The sequence below is a fragment of the Lemur catta genome, chromosome 1 (genome assembly GCF_020740605.2).
Source record: "Lemur catta isolate mLemCat1 chromosome 1, mLemCat1.pri, whole genome shotgun sequence".
NCBI classification, from domain to species: Eukaryota; Metazoa; Chordata; class Mammalia; order Primates; family Lemuridae; genus Lemur; species Lemur catta.
The window spans coordinates 90,448,510-90,469,181 of record NC_059128.1 but is presented as its reverse complement, the minus strand read 5'-3'; the positions used below and the strand labels follow the sequence as shown (position 1 = coordinate 90,469,181).

Genomic DNA, 20,672 nt, shown 5'->3' with positions numbered 1-20,672 from the left:
ACATTTAAAACGTTGTAGGAGAGGGTGGAGGCAAGTAAACTTTCACTTTTCACTTTACGAACTCTAAATTTGTCTGCTTTATTTTATTACAAGAAGCATGTATTTCTTTTGCAACTTAAAACCAGTGAGAATATATTGCTTAAAAATGGAAATCTAGTCATTTTTCTTTTAGTTTTTATTTATCCATTCGAACACTTTTTATTGTGTCAGCTGTTTGTTTTTGTTTTGTTTCTGACAGGTGCCTAGGAAAATGTGTTTGTTAGATTAAATTAAATTTCTTTTTAGAGACAGACTCTCATTCTGTTGCCCAGGCTGGAGTGAAGCATCTGATCATAGCTTGCTGTAACCTTGAATTCCTGGGCTCAAACAATCTTCCTGTCTCCATCTCCCAAAATGCTAGGATTACAGGTGTGAGCCGCTGTGCCAGCCTGAGAATGGTTTTTAAATAACTTGGCTTTAGAGGGAAATTATAAAGAAAAAAGCATTAATTCCACTTCTTTATAAATTATTCCTAAGCATAACCCCCTGCCACCACTCTCACACCCACTCACAGGTTTTAAACTGAAAAGAATTAAGAAAAAACTGTTAACAAAATGTTTACATAACAGTGATTGGAGCTGGGGCACTGTTTTAGGGCAAATTTATATAGTTAGGATTTGTGATAGTTGTGTGATACTTTTATGTGCTATAATTCACTTTTCAATCCACTGAGGTCCTTATCATAATAAAAGTGTATATTTATTTTTATTTTATACAATTTGGAGCAAAATTGTACTACTTTAAATGATGGAAGCTTACAATTGTCATAGCTGTTTTTAGAATCAGATTCTAAAAACAGGTCAAATATGTAAGTCACTTGGTAACAAGTGGATTATTGAAGCATTTCTCCTATGGGAAATTATTAATAGCATCAACTTTATCAATTTTGGGATTTCTATGAATTTAATATGGTAAAAGAGAGAAGCCATCTCTTGGTGCCCTTAACTTTTGTATATTCACTTTTTTTTTTCTCAAGAAACAGAGTCTCACTCTGTTGCCTGGGCTAGAGTGCAGTGGTGTGATCATAGCCCACTGCAGCCTTGCACTCCTGGGCTCAAGCGATCCTCCTGCCTCAGCCTCCCGAGTAGCTGGGACTACAGGTGTACACCACCACACCCAGCCACTGTACATTTATTTTTATACAGAAAAGGACATTACATATAAATATAATTACTCTCCAAATAAAGTCAATTAAAAAAGGAAAGAAAGAAAGACATGTACCTGAGCCATCTTTCCTAGATGGCATCAGGACAATAAGCCAGGTAACAAAGGAACATCTTGAGCCATCTCCTGGTGGCGTTGCCTGCCAGCTCTCAGCTCAGTTCCGTCTGCGCCACCATCTTTCTCAGCCTACAGCATTTACTCAGTTATGTTCATACTGGGTTGCATTTAGCCTTGTTGCTTTATCAAAATTAGTAAAATATGGGAAAAATGTAAGTGCAAACACCAGTAAAAGGCAAGTATAGCTCTCATAAATGTAAAACCATTGAGACAAACAAGGAAAACATTGAGTGTGCAAAGGTGGGTGAATCCTCAGCCGTAATCATGACAACTCATACTGAGAAGTTGTAGCCAGGTGCAGTGGCTCACGCCTGTAATCCCAGTACTCTGGGAGGCTGAGGCTGGAGGATGGCTTGAGGTCAGGAGGTCAAGACCACCCTGAACAAGAGCAAGACCCCATCTCTACCAAAAATAGAAAGAAATTAGCTGGACAACTAAAAATATATAGAAAAAAATTAGCCGGGCATGGTAGCACATGCCTGTAGTCCCAGCTACTCAGGAGGCTGAGGCAGGAGGATCGCTTGAGCCCAGGAGTTTGAGGTTGCTGTGAGCTAGGCTGACGCCACAGCACTCTAGCCCGGGTGACAAAGTGAGACTGTCTCCAAAAAAAAAAAAAAGAGAGAAGTTGTTATACATCAGTCATTATTGTTACCATTTTACATGATTTAATTCACATTCTCACAACAACAGTATTTGAGAAACAATGAAGGTACTATTATTATCTCTGTTTTTACAGATAAAGACAACAATTCACAATTCATAGAAAGGTAAACAGCCTGACCCAAATCTTAAAGCTGCCTGTTAGATTTTAGGTGGTCAGCTCTGTTCAGCTGGGATGGAGAAGCCCACATTTAAAAAAATCTGCCTGTAATCCTAGCACTCTGGGAGGCCAAGGCAGGAGGATCGCTTGAAGTTAGGAGCTCAAGACCAGCCTGAGCAAGAGCGAGACCCAATCTCTACAAAAAATAGAAAAGTTAGCCAGGTGTGGTAGCATGCACCTGTAGTCCCAGCTACTTGGGAGGCTGAGGCGGGAGAATTAATGGAGCCCAGGAATTCGAGGTTGCTGTGAGCTATGATGACTCCACTACACTCTAGCCTGGGTGACAGAGCGAGACCCTGTCTCAAAAAAAAAAAAAAAAAAAAAAAGCTGGAATTATAGCTTGAGATTATACCTAGGAGACAGGGCACAATTAGGAATTTTATATTATATTTTAGATCTCTGAAAATAGAACCCTTTCCTTAAAACACACAAATCTGTTTTTGAATTTTATATCTCTTACATGGGTGTGTGTTTTCAGGAACATGCTATATATGAAAGTAGGAATCTCTTGTATTGTGCTCAGCAAATGTCTGTTGTGGTGGTTAGTGACAACAGCAGTGGTTTGAAAACCAAGCTGTCATCATGCTGAGCACCGTGGGGATCCTGTGGCTTCAAGGCCACATGTGGCCCTCTGGATCCCCAAGTGCCGCTCCTCTACCAAATTCAAACTTCACAGAACAAATCCCAGTAAAAGGATTTGTTCTGTAAAATTTGGATTCAGTCAAAAGGCCACACTCAGGGATCCAGAAGGCCACATGTGGCCCCAAGGGTGCAGATTCCCCACCTCTAGCAAAGTGCTTGTAACAATATCTTGAAAAATGTGTCATCTTAAATGCATACACACACACACACACACACACGTGCATCTATGCGAATATACAAATATTTATAGGCATATATATAAACACATTTATAAGTGCATGACAATAAAGGCAAAATGATGTCACATCTTAAATGTATAAACTCATGTATAAGTGTATGACAATAAAGGCAACATGATGATGCAATGATCACTGAAAATCTCGTGCATTTTTTCCTGTTGAAGAGGTGAATGGAACTACTCTTGTGGCCTCACCAAGACAATTGTGTACATTCAGGCAGCAGACAGATGCAGTTGGCAGCCTGCTGCTTGCCCTACATTTGGAGTGCCTACCCTGTCTCCCCGCCCCCGGAGACTCTGCTCCATTCGCCATCTCTTCATAATAGAGCAGGGGGCTTTAGGGCACCATTTGCTTGGGATGAGACTGGACAGACACGTGGTGAGAGCAGAGCCTTCCTGGGTGGCATGGTTTCAAAAGCTGAGCTAGATTCTCCTTCTGTTTTTCTCTCCCTCCCTTTCCCTCCCTGAAACTTGAATCAAGAGGCCAAGAAGGAAGCTTCCAGTGAGCTGTGAGCAACCTTGCTAAAAGGTTGTTCTGGGGCCTGAGTCAGCACCCTGACAGGCTAAAGACACTTTGCAAGCTGAAATTAGGGGAAGAGTGACTGTGAGTTAAGTGGGAGAAGCTTGAGGAGACAGAGAAAAAAAAAAAAAGAACATCCATCCATGCAGAGAAACCAGGAAGCCAGAAAAGACAGAAAGTGTGCACAGCCCTACCTTCTTTTGTGTTCTGTTTTTCCTGGGCTCCTGGGCACATATATCTTTAAAGAAACTTTTTCCCGTGAAGCAACTCATATGCTTTTCTGCTCCTCGTTACTAAAAGAGACTAAATTGGAATAACAAATAGCAAGAGAAAAAGTCTCAGACAGTGGAGTTTGAAATAAACTAATTCCTGTACAAGTACAGCAGTCCGGGACCATGAAGAATAGCGGTAAACAGTCATTTCATTCAGTAATCCCCAAGGACCTCAGTTTTGTGCAACCCTGTGCAATAATCGATATCGATAGTGACGACCTTGAGTCTTAGAGCAAAGGCTGCTTGATGTTCAACATATTTTCAGAAGGCCATGAAATGTTTTAATTCAGGAAAACTATCCTTTAAGTTAAAAAAAAAAAGTTTTGGTGTTTAAAAAAGGCAAGTTTCATCCAGTGATTTGTTATTTTTTAGTTTTTAAAATGCTTGTATTTATTGATACATGCCTTGCCTTGTTTCAGCAAAGAGTTAAGATGACTTTCAAGAATACACAAAATCCAACAAGAAAGCAAAAACTGACAGTGAAAGGGAAGAAAGAACATAACCGAGTGCAGATACAGAGTTGATCAGGAGATTCAGTTAACTGCAAATCTCGCTTCTATGGACTGCCTCATGCCTTGAGAGATCATGGAACACCATAACTAGTATTACTCGTTATCTCATAATTTTAAAATCTGGAGCAAGGTCAGGGCTTATCTTTTGGACATAAAAATCAAATCGAAGCTGGAAGAAAAAAAAGAAAATACTAGTTTAAATCAGAGAAAATATAATAATAGTAATACATCCATATAAACATGCTTTTAATCAGCTGCTAATTTAAACACGTTTAAATAATTTCTATATCTTTATTTCAGCAAAATAATTGTTACAGCAAAAAAAAAAATTACTACCAATCAGAAATAGCATCATGTTACATTATACAACTGGTAAAATTCTCTTCAATATCCTTTTTACAAACCATATCAACCTATTAGGAATAAAACCAAAGAAAGTTGAGTTAAACCCTCAATGCAAATGTAATTCTTATGCCTCATAAAAAAGCAATAATTTTTCCGAGAGCCCTCATTTGGAAAGGCCAACAGGGCTTTAATAAGTGTGTTCCTATTCCTTTTAGGCCTGCACTAGGGAAAATTTCTTCTAATGGATGTTTCTCCTTACAGAATCACTGCTTAAATTGATTTAATCCACAAAACGTATAGATTTGATGCAGGATAGTTGAGTAATAGCTTGGACAAGTTTCTCTAAGCTTTCTCAGCTTGGTTTCTTAACTGCAAATGGAGTTATCAGGGTTGTATGGAAGACTGAATAACATATTGCACATTACGCCCTTAGCTCAGTAGCTGATATCTAGTGAACCTAATAAATGATGCCTGTTATGGTAGAAACAGTGATTACACAGGACATTTCACATTGATGTGACATAAATTTCTCTTTCATTAGTGTCTTGTTAAAAGGCTTCTGGCCTAATTTTCCCATTAACAAATTTTCTTGGCTGGGCACTGTGGCTCAGGCTTGTAATCCTAGCATTCTGGGAGGCTGAGCAGGAGGATCACTTGAGGTCAGGAGTTCAAGACCAGCCTGAGCAAGTGTGAGACCAATCTCTACTAAAAATAGAAAAAATCAGCCAGGTGTGGTGGCATGAGCCTTTAGTCCCAGCTACACAGGAAGCTGGTGCAGGAGGATCTCCTGAGCCCAGGAGTTTGAAGTTGCAGTAAGCCATGATCATGCCATTGTACTCTAGTCTGGGTGACAGAGTGAGACCCTGTCTCAAAAAAGAAAACCAAATTTTCTTTAACTTTTTTGTTGTGAATGCATTCTGAATTTTTTATAGTATTGACATGTAAACTAGTTTTCTTTCTTTTTTTTTTCTTTTTCTTTCTTTCTTTTTTTTTAGCATGAAACAAAGTTTATTGAGTAAGGGCAAGATAGGTTTATAGAGCAAGAGCAAGATACATTCGCCACAGACGATGAACGGGCCCTCTGTTGTAACAAGAGGCCTAGTTTTCTTTCTTTTTTTTTTTTCTTTTTTTCCAGAGTCTCGCTCTGTTGTCTGAGCTAGAGTACTGTGGCATCAGCAGAGCTCACAGCAACCTCAAACTCCTGGGTTCAAGCAATCCTCTTGCCTCAGCCTCCCAAGTAGCTGGGACTACAGGCATGTGCCACCATGCCCGGCTAATTTTCTATATATTTTTAGTTGTCTGGTTAATTTCTTTCTATATTTTCAGTAGAGACGGGGTCTTGCTCTTGCTCAGGCTGGTCTTGAACTCCTGACCTTGAGCGGTCCTCCCACCTCGGCCTCCCAGATTGCTAGGATTACAGGCGTGAGCCACTGTGCCTGGCCTATTTCTTGATATTATTTTCTTATTGATTGTTTTTCAAATGTATTAAGGTAAGTGGTGCGGTTTTTTTTCCACTGATAGATTTATAAGGGAAATTGTACTTTGTACTTTATATCTAACTTGATTTATTCCTTTGTTCCTTTTCATTCAGCTCTAGATAAACTGCAGTTAACCATGCCTGCCAAAGTATGCACAAAGTCTCATCTGACTAGCTCCATCATGTGTCTAGAATGAGTTTTACAGTTTTAAAAGTTGCTTCTCTTTCATTTCTACCATGGCCTCGAATAAGAATAAATATTTGGTAATACATTACTGAGTCCTCTGAAAAATAGACGGCGCAAATCAGGAAAATCAGAAAAACATTCATTTTACAAGATGAGGATTTTTCAAAATCTTATTTGGCCAAAAATCTAGGATAACCATATAATTTATCATTTAAACTAGGCCTTTTTGAAAATCAAAGAGGGGTATAATTAATAAGTTCAATGGGATAAAGGCATAAACCAGGACTTTCCCAGGTATACCAGGATGTAAGGACATAAGGTCATCCTAGTCCAAACAGACAATGTACCTCCCTAAGGTGGGGACGGAATGGGGGAGGGCTCCAAGGCATTCTTCATGAAATTATAGGCTGTATCACATGATCACACATTACATTCTATACTCAAAATGTGAATTAGTGGGTTCTGTTTTGAGAATCTAAGCTGAGCCTCTGCCCTTAAAGCATCGGGCTCAATTCTAACCGACATGCCTCAAGAAAAACACAACAGAGGCAAAGACCCAGAGAGGCATAACCAACACGATCAAGAGCTGTGGCTCCTAACATTTTGGCCATTATGGCATCTTTGAAAATTTGATAAAAGCTCTTAACTCTCACTGAAGAAAAGGGCATACGCAAACAGCCCCGACACTTGGCATTCAATTCGGGGGCCACGGTCCACCTGATCTCAGCCAGGGCCCCAGGTCTGAGTCCCTCACCTAGAACACAAGGGATGGATGAACGGAAAAAGAAATCCACATTTGTTCACCATCTTTACATATATTTCATTTTATACTCACCTCAATCTGTTTTATAGATAAGGGAACTGAAGCGCAGAGAAATTAGGATCTCACAGCTAGTTAAGTGGGAAAGGCAGACTTCAAATTCAGGTTTATGTACCACTAGATCTCATGATCTAAGCACTGCTTAGACATAAAAATTTAAATATATATTATGTATTTCCATCTGGAAAAAATTATATTGTAAAGTCATGAAAAATGAACACAAGCAGACATGTTCATCCATGTCCCACCTACCTACTAGAGTTGGGAATACCTCTTGCAACTGGAAAGAGGTATTAGGGCAAATAAAAGTGAACATTTTTTTAAATGATTTTTAAAAAAATCTAAAATGATGATACAATGGACAAATAGTCTCAAGGTCGTTATTGAAAAATTGAAGACTGATAGATTTTCAATGGATTATTAAGAGTTTCAGTGTTTCATTGCATCCCTGGGTTAAACTTGGGAAAACAACTGTGTCTTTGCCTGTATATCCTGAAGCCATGTCAATGTGACTACTAATCAGGGTGGGCCATGGACGGGATGGTGGCTTAGGTGTCATTTCCAACTTCAGTGTTCTTGTGGTGCTAATAAGCCCAATTTCCCTTTTGGCAACCTCTGTTCATTAGTCCTAAAATAACTAATAGTATTTTGAAGCTGATATGCTCCTATGAGGTATGGAGTCAGATTTACCTGAGAATTTAATGTGTCACATCTCTACGTACCTAGGCGATGCCGAGTGCAGATGCCATACTGTTTACTTTCCAGGTCAAACTACACACTGCTGCCTGATGAATTTCCTAATCTGAACTATAGCTCCAAATATGGCAGTTCCTGTCAATTCTCATTGTATTTGTTTCTTTGCTGTTAGCATTTATTATTTTTAAATTTATCATCTGTATCTTCCCTTCTAAAATTGTGAGCCCAGCAAGGGTAAGGACCAGTTGCATCTCGAGTGTCAAGCCGTGTCTACCTTATGGTAGGCGTTCAATTATACTATTGCCCAACTACGTGAATGATTATTACAGGAATCTGGACAATGTGATTTTCTTCCCTTTTTTAAAATGTGATGTAATTCACATACTATAAGATTCACCCTTTTAAAATACACAATCCAGTGGTTTTTCGTATTTTCACAAAGTTGTACAATTATCACCACTATCTAAATTCCAGAAATTTTTCATTACATCAATAAGAAAACGACTACCTATTAGCAATTACTTCCATCCACCCGTCTTCCCAAGCCCCTGGCAAAGCACTAATCTATAGACTTTCTGTGTCTATAGATTTCTCTATTCTCAACTTTTATATAAATAGAATGATACAATATGTGGTCGTTTGGGCCTGGCTTGTTGCACTTACCATGTTTTCAAGGTCCATACGTGTTGGAGCATGTATCAGTACCACACTCCTTTTTACGGCTGAATGGTATTCCATTGTATGGATACACCACATTTCGCTACTACCCTTTTTGGACAAGATGATTTTTAACACCCGTCCCAACTCTATGATCCTATATTCAAGTGAAGAGCTACAACCGAATTTCATAAAGTAAATCATAGTATCATTATACTTCATAGCTTTTCTATGCCTGGAAGTTTTCAAATTTTATCTTCCACAGATCCCAGGGGGGGCCTGTTGTGAACCACCAAGGTTACTTCTGCAGTCCCCCAAAATAAAATCAGACTCTCTACCTTTATTTCAGGATTCTGCTTTTCCTTCACCCCAATCTTCTGCTCATGGCGCACCTAATGTCCCCAAACTCCATACTCTGGAATAATGCACTTTCACAGTTCTGATTGTTATCAACAGGTACCTGTCGACCGAGGTTGGGTGGTGTTTCCGCCTCTTTCTCCCCTTCCCTCTGCTCACTGCACTTGCAACTTTCCTGCCATCAAAACCTCCAAAAAAGAAAAGAAAAAGAAGCCAGAAGCCTTCCTTTGTTTTCCAAGGAAATTCAGGTAAAAGGAGGGGTGAGGGAAATGATATTTTTGACTTTCCTCACAATCCAGACATAGGAATGAAAAAGGATTTCCTTTGGGCTGCTGCCACGACTCTGATCTTTTATGCTGATAAAATATTTCCTTCTTCAAAAAAAAAAAAAAAAAGTTCTGGGAAAATCATGCCACTTCGGCTTGGAGGCTAAATCTACTCTAACTTTGTGTTAAAAAAAAAAAAAGAAAAAGAAAAGAAAAGAAAGGTTTTCTTCTGTTTCACGGAGGGTTTTCTTCCTAACAGTGCAGGTCTTGCCACCAGGCGCGAGCTGGGTCCGCAGCGCGCCCTGGAGGCTGGCGGGGAGCAGGACTACAGGATCCAGAGGTCTTTGGAAACTCCAGCAGCTCCAAGCTTGTTGGCTACTACGGTTTCCCTGAGGAGTGACGCTGCGAAAACAAACCCTGATTGGTCAGGCCTGAGCTGAATTCTCCATTTATGGACAGATTGCCCGGTCCGAGCCGAGGCTCAGCCAGAGGAGTACGGATTAAGTGGCCGAAGAAAGAAGAGCGAGGCAGGGGAACTGGGCAGCAGCGCCGAGCGCATCGGAAGCACCTAGGCAGCGGCGAGCGCCGGGTCCGAGTGGACCCCTGCCCTCCGCAGCATGCACCCTGTGTGCTAAGTCGCCGGGTCTCGCCCTCACCTAGCGCCGCCGATCCCGCCTGGATGGAGTCCCCCCTGGGTTCCCATTGGCTCCTGTGAGTGCTTGGGTGTCGGGAGCCTGTTTTTGGCGAGAGGAACCAACTTTTGAAGTTCGCCCAGGAGACTACGTTCCAGCCCCAGCTCCCCGGCAGCCGGACCGGGCGGAGGCGCGACCGCGGCGCGAGTCACCATGGTGAGTTGGCCGCGCCGCGTCCCAGGACGCCTGACCCAGGGATGGGGCAGGAAGCCCCGGCGCGGGGCACCCACCTTGGGCGCGCTGCCCAGGCCAGGGGAGGAGAAGGTGGACGCGGGAGTCGGCACGTCGCGAGCTCTTATTTCCTCCTGCCTTCCGTAAACCGGGCTGGGGGAGAGGGACCAGGGGGCCAAGGAAAACTTTCTTTCAAGTCGCTTTCTGCGTCGCGAAACTTTTTGTGGCCGGGTTGCTATGGCTGCCAGCTGTCGGAAGCCAGGGTGTGGGCACATCTGTTTTCGGGGGCGCGGCGTCGGAGGGGATCCCTTTCTTCCAGCTGGGGCGGTGGGGGCAATCGCCCGCGCCCCTCGGGTCCTAGCCGGCCGGGACGTTCGCGCCGCTGCAGGCTCGCCGCGCCCCTCCCCGCCCGCGGCCCCCTCCCCGCCCGCCGGCACCCTCGCGCGCTGACTCCCTCCCCGGCGCGGTCCCGCCGCCCGGCAGCGCCCGCAGCTGTCCCGCCTGGCATCGGCGCGCTGGCAGGGGCGGCCCCCGGCCTGCGCTGGCGACGGGCGGCGCGGGCCGCACAAAGGCGGGCGAGGGCGCCAGGTAGGGCGAGCACCTGGCGGTGGGCAGGCTGCTGAGAGCGAAAGTGAGCCGGGCGCAGCCGGGGGCCCCGCCGGCCCGGACCCGCCAGGGGCGCCGGCCCGCAGCGTCTCTGCGCTGGGGAGGCCGAGTAAACACCTCCTGCGGAGAGCCCCGCCGCTTCCCAGGCGCGAGGTGACAGGGACTCTTCGCGTGTACAGTGAACAGTTCGCATGGCACGAAGTCCTCACGAGTTTCACGTTTTTTGCTCTTTTTCCATTTGGCACTTTGGAAATATATGGAAGTGGCTGCCTCTTTCTGTGACTTTTTTGTGACTTTTCTGCAACCCCAGCTTCCCTGCCCAGCTACACTCCTCCCCCCTGCCTATAACCTTAGCCACATCCCTCGGGCTTTGGTGTGGTGTACTTTTCTTTCCGAGGCACAAAAGCAAGGACTCTATTTTGAAAAGATTGGCAGTCCATCAGAAAAAAGAAAAAAAAAAAAAAAAAGAAGTGCTACTACAAGCCTTCATAGTTTCCACACTTGCTTCTTTTCAAATAATCCTGCTTAGGTGGATGAAGTAGTTCTCTTCTGGTTTGTTGTTTTTTTAATGAATGTGAAAGTGAAGCTATGTCAAAATGATAACCAGCACAGCGCTAATCTGAATATCTATATATCCTGCATGAGCAGCCCGAAGGACTGTAGCAAAAGCTCATCGGAACCTACATACACAGCTCAGAAGCAGCCTTTGACCGGGTGCTGTTTATTCAAAAGAATGATTAAAAACAAACAACAAAAAACCTTTGAAGGCATCCTCGACCAAAGCTCTTTCTTTTCATGTAGTCCAAAATTAAGTCACCTTAGCCCCTAAGGGAATACTTTATCTATATAAAAAATTTCCTCTTCCAGTTTTAAGGTTTAAGAAGTCAGTCCACCCCACGTTGTTTTTGGAACCCCTACAGAGACCCAATCACATTGGGCATGGGTTTGGATGAAGGTACTTCACTGGGCTTCTGGCCACCTGAATTTTAGCAATGTGATAGTCCTAGTGCTTTAGAACTGCTATAATTATTTTCCATGGTTCAATATTTCTAAAAAAAAAAAAATCAATGTGTTTATGTCAAGAGCTTAAAGAAGCTTATAGAATTTAAATACTTGAGTGGTACCTTGAGAAAATTAACTTCCTCTCAGGTAAACTTATCTTTCATGCTGACCAGACTGAAAAATAGTCTAGGATGCCTTTTTTGGAGACCTGGGAAACTCCATGCTCAGTCTGGCCCCATTGCAGATGAAATGGTTGGTCAAATGGATGCAGAGCAGGCGTGTTCTAAGGAAGAGTCATTTCCAGAGTTGGTCTATCCGAGAACAGGGTTGACTTACCTATTGATGGGCTCCCTGCCATCAGAACAGATGGGCAGGTTGTGTGCCGCCAGGCGACTATCTGTGCATCAGATATGGTTGCTAAGGCCACGATTCGGGAACAGAAAAGTTGAAACAGCTGGCTGTCCTGAAATAGAAGGTGTGCCATTCAGAGATCTACCGGATCCAGAATAATCTGGCCAAAATTAAATGAATCATTTCTTTCCTGACTTGAAAAATTATCTGTTCCTTAGATATGTGACGTTGCCTTAGAACAGAGCATCAACATCTTAAATGATCAGAAACCCATGTTATAATACTTAATGTTTATATAAGACTCTGTCAAACCAAATGAGGCTTCATTTTGTGTTCCACATCGGTCTAGGCCTGCCCTTAGCTGTCTAGAACAGGAAGGGACCGGACATTACCTTGGGTGGGTGTGGCTGACAATTAGCACGGAGAATACAGTTCATCAGTAGGCCCTTGGCCAGGTTATGGGGAGAGCACCTGTGCTATGGACTTGTGTGTGTGTGTGAGTCTTGTAGTACATTAGGAAGGTTTTCCGTCTGTATCCAAGGTACTACCAAGACTCATTCAGTTGTGACTCATAAAGGTAGATTGCTATCTTCTGACTCATGAACACAATGTGCAGTTTGTAGTTCAACTACAATCTCCCTCCTGAAAACTCACTTTAGGACACTTCTCCATCTTGGGAAAACTAAGATCACTACTAGGCAATAGGTCTTTGCGTCTTTTTCCTTCGGAGATTTGAAGGAGTGCAAAAAAATAATTTAGGGTATGTTGTTTAGGAGAGTACAAAAATCTCCGTTGACATCTAAGGTTTCCTTTGTAGAATCCGGCCTGATCATCATCTGACAAACAAGTTCTGCTTTTGCAGCCACGAGCAGTTTGGACCGTCTGATGGACTGAAACCCATGCCTATAGATCTGCTATGTACTTTGGACCCAGAAATTGTGATTCATGGGGCTTCTGTGAATTAAATATGCAGAAATATTAATATAAGGGCAAATCCGAATTGGCCATCACCTCAGAAAATGTTCAAGATATGTTTCCTTTTCCTTACTTGCTTTTTACTTGTGAGTAAATTGCAGATATGACTTATAAAAATATACAGGAATAGACTTAGGAACCTAGAAACCTGATAGATAGCTGACTGTAAGGTAGATTAAGTTCCTTTGGGTGAAGGCATGGCTTATATTTAGAAAGACTGGAATCCATTTCAAATATGTTTTCTGGGAAGGTAACCGTGTTCATTTTTACTGATTAGTTTATCAGATTGCTAGTGATCTGGCCCAAACAACACAATACAGCAAAAACAAAACTGGAAAGGAATGGGATAAAGCACAAAAAAGTTTTGATGCAGGCAAAGGGTTAGGGAAAGATCTAGTGTCCAGGACATTATGTAGGGACAAGTGTGGGTGAGCCATCCTAGTGGGGAATATTAATATTTGGCCAGTCCAGGGCTTCTCTTTGGAGAGAAACCCAGTAGATCAGAGGGATGGAGAAGTATAGAAAGGAGACAGCTGCAGGAGCTGAAAGCTACCTGCTCCACAGTCTTGCCTGGGGCTACAGCTTTATCAGTAGCTGCAAACTGGAATGATAGGATTTGGTGGGGGGAGGCTGGCCTCTAGATAGTGCCTGTGGAATGCATGCTTCATCTAAAGATGAAGCTACTTGACCACTACTTGACCCTAGGCCACGTTTGCATCACCATATTACCAAATTATCTTGTTTTTCAAGAAAAGCTAGAAATCCAGGTTTTTATGCCATATCTGCCAATTTTTATAAGTGTTTTGATCATCAGTGAGAGGCCAGACACACACACTTGCAGGTCAGCTGTTTGTAGCCACTCTGTAAATTTTAATATGGTGTCCTGCCGGGAACCACAGTGCCTCCTCCCATTCACTCACCAGCAGGACCGTCTACACCTTAGCCACCTACCCAATCACAGCATTAGATTTTTACTGATACACCCACACCTTCCCACTGGGTCCCCCTAAAGAGAAAGAGTTGCTTGGTATTTTTAGCCCACGGAATCTCTAAGCTACTAAAACAGGGAAAATCTACATCCAGCTGCTACTATTTGGAGCTCTAAACACCAGTGTAGGTTGGTTCCATGAGTGGTGAGGCTGCAGACTGAATTTCTCTTTCTTACTCTTCCACTCCCTCTTCCACTGAAAATGCCCTGGCCCCCAATATTGCATGATGGACTGCTTTTATTACTCCTTTCCCAGTTGCATTTCATGAATATGAGGTCTGTTTCAGGAGATCTCCTTAGGTCTACATGATAAGCAGCAGTGAGAATTTTGATGACTTGTAATATTAATACAACACTTTGCTCCTGTACCTGTTATTGGCATGTCACCAGCTCCTGTGAGACTAAACGAAAGACAGAACACGTAGTGCTTTGCATTTCCTAATGAGATGGGGACAAGGCCTCATTCCTAGGTAGGAACTCGTGAAAGCTCTTTTCATCAGTTTCAAAAAGCAGAAATATTTTAAAACCTCTATACAGGTGCAGGATATTATGAGCTTTATGGTGGGATGTATAGGAATTATGAACAGTAATGATTTTACAAGTTTGAGTCATCTACTTTGTTTTTTTGCAAAGATGCAGCAACTTGTGTTTTTACCAATCTGAGATTGAAATAAATTTCTCAATGTTGAGATATATATATATACATAATATATATATAATTTTTACCTTGCTGAGTTGATATTTACAGAGCAAATAAGGGGTTAAAGGTTAAATGCCAAAGGTATTAAAAATAAACATCTCAGCCTTATGAGCACATTCTGTAATAATGGTAAACAAATTATGTTTTGAATTTCAACTTCAGAATTTATTTTGGCAGAGACAAAAGGTTTTTGGGTATCCTAGCAAAGTATTTTTTTTGTGTGTATCTTTATGACAGTCACAGTTGAGAGAGCAGAATATAAGAGCCATCGCTAAAATAATGGCATTGGCTTTGACAAGCCATAGAACTTTTTTTTTTTTTTTGAGACAGGGCCTTGCTCTGTTGCCTGGGCTAGAGTGCAGTGGCATCTTCACAGCTCACTAACCTCAAACTCCTGGGCTCAAGCGACCTCCTACTTCAGCCTCCTGAATAGCTGGGACTACAGGTGTACACAAGCACACCTGGCTAATTTCAAAATTTTTTTTTTTTTTTTTTTTTTTTTTGAGACAGAGTCTCACTGTGTTGCCCGGGCTAGAGTGAGTGCCGTGGCGTCAGCCTAGCTCACAGCAACCTCAAACTCCTGGGCTTAAGCGATCCCACTGCCTCAGCCTCCCGAGTAGCTGGGACTACAGGCATGCGCCACCATGCCCGGCTCATTTTTTGTATATATATTTTAGTTGGCCAGATAATTTCTTTCTATTTTTAGTAGAGACGGGGTCTCGCTCTTGCTCAGGCTGGTCTCGAACTCCTGACCTCGAGTGATCCACCCGCCTCGGCCTCCCAGAGTGCTAGGATTACAGGCATGAGCCACCGCGCCCGGCCGCTAATTTCAAAATTTGTTGTTGAGAGAGGGTCTCTGTTGCCCAGGCTGGTCTCAAACTCCTGGCCTCAAGTGATTCTCCTGTTTCAGCCTGCCAAAGTGCTAGAAATACAGGTGTGGTGAGCCACCATGCCTGGCCTCATAGAACTTAAACTGTAGCCGTGAGGATAGTTGACCTCCCTTTTGAATTGCCACCATGAGAAGGCCATTGTTCAAAGTACTTTTGAATGGTCATTTGTGAGCTACATAAGAAAATCTGTTTTTTTACTTCCTTTATGACTTAAAATATTACCACCACCCAGCCTGATCACCACCCATCTTACCAGACTTTGCACCAGATCCTTCTCAGCTGCTTCCAGAACTTACATTCCACCTCAAAGGAGGAAAAATTAGTCCTGCTGAAGATATATAATATCATATACAGCAAGCTGTGGTGGCCAAAGAATAGGTCCCTCTTTCCAGGAATAAGTATAAGAACTGCCCTGAAGGGGGCCATGCTCTATTGGATCTTTTGAATTCTGATGTGTTTGTTAAAAATTTTGTCACAGCACTTTATAATCATTTGCTACATTGTAGAAAGTAAAACATATGCTACATTGTAGAAAGGCCAGAAGAGAGTTTAAGAATTCTATCCTAAGTCTTTTTGCTTGACTTCACACAGACATCTAGAGAGGTTAAACAACTTCTGAAGTCTCATAACTAGTTTTTGGCCAAGCTGGTGCCAGAATCTAAGCGTTCTGATCCCGTCTAATAAGGTTCTTCCCACTAAATGGGGGTGGATTAGAGTCTATTTCCTTGAGAGTCTAGACATGACCAGGTAGTTTTCTCTCTGGAACCTTTCAAGAAAGCCTGCTTGGAGACAGAAGATCATTTATTTTTGCTTCATTACTATGTCAACTTTAAGAGATTATAAGAAACAAATTTAGAAGAATTCATCCATAGTACCCCTATACCTGAACACACTAACTATTTTTATGTCTTTAGGTTTCCTTCCAATCTACTCAAACACACATTATTTTTATGTAGTTGTAATTATGGGGCAAATACACAGTCAGTGCTCCATATTTTTCCACTTGTTTTATAAATCCTTTTCTTTGGTAAACATATTTATTGTATTTTGGTGGCAGTATAATAATAATAATACATATGTATATAAGTATATAATTTTTTTTTTAAGACAGAGTCTCACTCTGTTCCTCAGGCTAGAGTGCAGTGGTGTCATCATAGCTCGCTGCAACCTCAAACTCCTAGGCTCCAGTGATCCTCCTGCCTCAGCTTCCTGAGTAGCTGGGACTACAGGCTAACACCACACCACCTGGCTAATTTTTCTATTTTTGGTAGAGATGGGGTCTCCCTCTTGCTCAGGTTGGTCTCAAACTCCTGAGCTCAAGGAATCCTTCCGCCTTGGCTTCCCAAAGTGCTGGGATTACAGGTATGAGCCACCACACCCGGCCAAGTATAATATTAATAATCCCATGTAGCCTGATTACCCAGACTGAGTCATAACTGTATGGAAACTTCCTCCAGAAGTGTGTACAGGGAAGAGTTCCTCCTTGTACCCACTGGAACTGCTGTCATCACCAGAAATGGGTGGCTTAGCCTTCTGTGGCTCCTGAGACGTGGAGCCCCTCTTTGGCGTAAGAGCTGGAACAAGATACACTTGGGGTACACACGCCACACTCCCGCGTTCTAGCCCAAAGTTGCCTACTATTGGTGTTCCCCCAGGAATTTGGTGTTGGCACTCAAATGTGTGATGCCAGTGAGTGCTTAGGGCTCTGAGTCCAACTTGGCAAGTATGAGTGGTCCTACCAGAGAAGTGGGGTAGTTGGAGATGGAGAGCTTTGAACTCCAAAGTGGAGGAGACACAGCCGTGGCAAAGGAGGTTAGCATACATGCTTGGTACATAAGAATCCTTACCAAATACATTGCTAACTGCTGGGAAATCAAAGATGAATTAAGCACTGCCTCTGCTTATGAGAAGCTCACCATCTAGCAGAGAAATGACAAAGGGCTTCTATATGCACTATTTCATTTCATTCTAGCACCAGTGACGATTTTTGTTGTTATTTCACAGGTAAGAAAGTCAAAGTGTAGCAAGGGAGAGGGAATTATTCAGAGCCACACAATTCGTATGTAACTAACCAGATCTGCTAAATCCATGCTCTTTTAAAAGCAATTGAGTAAATTATTTCTAAATTTGACAATTCTGAGTCCAAGTATCTGTATAACATTCCATCATTTCACACACTCCTGAGGGAAGGCAAGACCGATAAAAAAATCACCTATTTTGGTTTATTTTACTCAATAATACTAGTGTGGGATAATTTAGACTTAAGAATATGGTCTGTTATGAGTAGTAAGGGTCTGGGTTTTAATTTCCTTGTTTTGGGACTTTGCCACAGAGACTAGATGTCACACTGGGAGCAAGCATAAAAGTAAAAGAAAGTCATATTAGAAAGCTCTCTAATCCAAATTAGGTTTAAAAAAAGATAGACAATAAGGGAAATGAGATAACCACCAGAGATCTAGCTGTTTAATTCTTATAAACATTACAGAAAATAACAACAAAAAAAGTTAGGATATCACATTGTTAGTCTCTTAGTAATTTCTTTGGTGTGAGCACCATTTGATGCTGACAGCAATTTAGGATAACATTGCTTGGTAATACAATGTTCTAGACAGCAACATCATCTCATTTTAAGGAATTTTCAATGAAAAAATAAGGCTGTTTTTAGTGTCCTAGGTAGATGCAGACCTTTGTTACAGGAAATTTTGGATTTGAATACAGAAGCATCTAATAAGTGATTTTAAGAGTGTAAGGACAGCTTCCCTAAAGGCTCAGGAATGCTCTAATGCAGAAATATATCTGCCAAATTATGGCCCTTCCCCATCAGATTATCAAACAAAGATTCTTAATGTTTGGATGGGGGGATGGTGTTCTGAGGCCCTCTGAGAGTGTGTTGGAAGCAACTGATCTGTTCCTCAACAGCGTTTGCAATAGCACCAAAAACAAACAAAAAAACCCAAAAAAACCACGGAAACAATTTAAGTGTCCCTTATTAAAGAAATACATGTGGCTTACATATTATATGAGAATATGGTATCAATATGCATGGGTCTCACAAAAATAGTGTTTGGTGAAGAAGCAATTGCAGACAGATGCATTTAGGAAAAATTTCAGGCTGGGCACAGTGGCTCACGCCTGTAATCCCAGCGCTTTGGGAAGCAGAGGCAGGAGGATCCGTTGAGGCCAAGAGTTTGAGTCCAGCCTGGGCAATATAGTGAGACCCTGTCTCTATACAAAGACTAAAAAAAGTTAGCCAGGCATGGTCTTGCACACCTGTAGTCCCAGCTACTTGGGAGGCTGAGGCAAGAGGATTGCTTGAGCCCAGGAGTTTGGATCTGCAGTGAGCTATGATGACACCACTGCACTCCACCGTTGGTGACAGAGTGAGACCCTGTCTCCTAAAAAAAAATAATTTCAAAACCACAAGACTATATGTTAATACATTATTTTGTAATCTATACATTTATATATGTGTACATATATTTATGTATATATTATTTTAAAATATAAATTCACAGACTAGAAAGATATATACCAAATTCAGACTGCTGAATGGGGGAGCAGGAAAGGGAGATGACTGAGTCAGACTAATAACAACCCTATCAGTAATGTCTTATTTGCTTTATGTATAAAAAAGAAATCCAAAACAAATATGATAAAATAGTATCTTTTTTTAATATTTATTTATTTATTTTATTTTTTTTTTTTTGAGACAGAGTCTCATTTTGTTGCCCGGGCTAGAGCGAATGCCGTGGCGTCATGCCTAGCTCACAGCAACCTCAAACTCCTGAGCTTAAGCGATCCTCCTGCCTCAGCCTCCCAAGTAGCTGGGACTACAGGCATGCACCACCATGCCTGGCTAATTTTTTCTATATATATTTTTAGTTGGCCAGATAATTTCTTTCTATTTTTTTTAGTAGAGATGGGGTCTTGCTGTTGCTCAGGCTGGTCTCAAACTCCTGACCTTGAGTGCTCCACCCGCCTCGGCCTCCCAGAGTGCTAGGATTACAGGCGTGAGCCACTGCGCCCAGCCTAAAATAGTATCATTAATTCTAGGAAGTGTATATATAGCTTTGTTATTCTGTTTTTTAAGCATCTTTTTTTCAGTTAAAAAGAAAAAGTTCATATAAACACACACAATTCTTCATGTAATTTTAGGAGGTTCATAAACTCCTGAAACCCATACTATAGCATTACAAGAGTTGCAGCAAACGTTGTCTTGAAATGACCATTAGGGAGTATGGTCAATTTTGAATCTATGTCAGGATATTGTAATGACTGTTGACATAAAATCCAATCAGTAGTAAGCCCCACTGACTATTGTGTAAAGAGCCATTAGGAGATATGTCCTCCGATGTTCAATATATCTTAGCCTCTGTTAGTCACCTTTTCTTGCTCTATTGTGTCTGTTAGCTTTTGGTGTAACAAATCACCCCAAGCTTGGTGGCTTAAATAATAAGCATTTATTATTTCTCAAGATTTTGTGCATTGGCTGGGCAGTTCTGGTCTTGGTGGTTTCATCCAATCCCTGTGGTCAGCTAGTGGCTTGGCTGGGCATGGATGATCTAGGATGGCCTCACTCACATGTCTGGTAGTTGGCCCAGTTTCAGCTGGGACAATGGAGATGACTTAGCCACAGATCTCTTGTCCTACCAGGCTAGCCCTGGCTTGTTTATGTAGTAGTGGTCACACCACAGTGTTCCCAAGAAGAGCGAGCTTGCGCAAGCTCCAGTGCACAAGCATTTGGTAAGCCTCTGCTTGCGTCTTGCCTGCTGTTGTCCCTGCTGGCCAAAGCAAGTCATATGGCCAAGTCTGGAGTCAGTGTAGAAAAGGACTACCCAAGGGCTTAGATACAGTTGCCCAAACTCAACCTTTTCTCTGTCAGCGTTCCTTCCTTGGGTGGAGACATTGAGGCAGGAATAGATTCAGCGGTAGCCTCGGTTTTCCCTGGCTGATCCTTTGAATGCCTGTGGGTGACAGAGAAGCCAGTATTGCTGCTGATATGTCCACTGCTGTTTTCCCAAGACATGAGGAATTGGAGCTGCAGTTCTTTTGTATTGATGGGAACTCAGTCTGATTATGAAAGTGTTACATTTTTTTGGGAAAAAAAGGCAAAAGCAGAAGCTAACAAGAAAAATCATTTTCTATCTGTTAAAGGGAGCTCTGTAAAA

General features: G+C 42.1%; 1 protein-coding gene across 1 annotated transcript in view; it reads left to right on the top strand.

Annotated features, from left to right (window-relative positions):
* The first annotated feature begins 9,536 nt into the window (after positions 1-9,536).
* Positions 9,537-20,672, top strand: part of MYO1E (myosin IE) — a 195,320-nt gene continuing 184,184 nt past the window's right edge. The window contains exon 1 of the mRNA XM_045530439.1: positions 9,537-9,977. Within this exon, the coding sequence (XP_045386395.1) occupies positions 9,975-9,977 (3 nt within the window). The 5' untranslated portion in view covers positions 9,537-9,974. The remainder of the gene's footprint in view (positions 9,978-20,672) is intronic.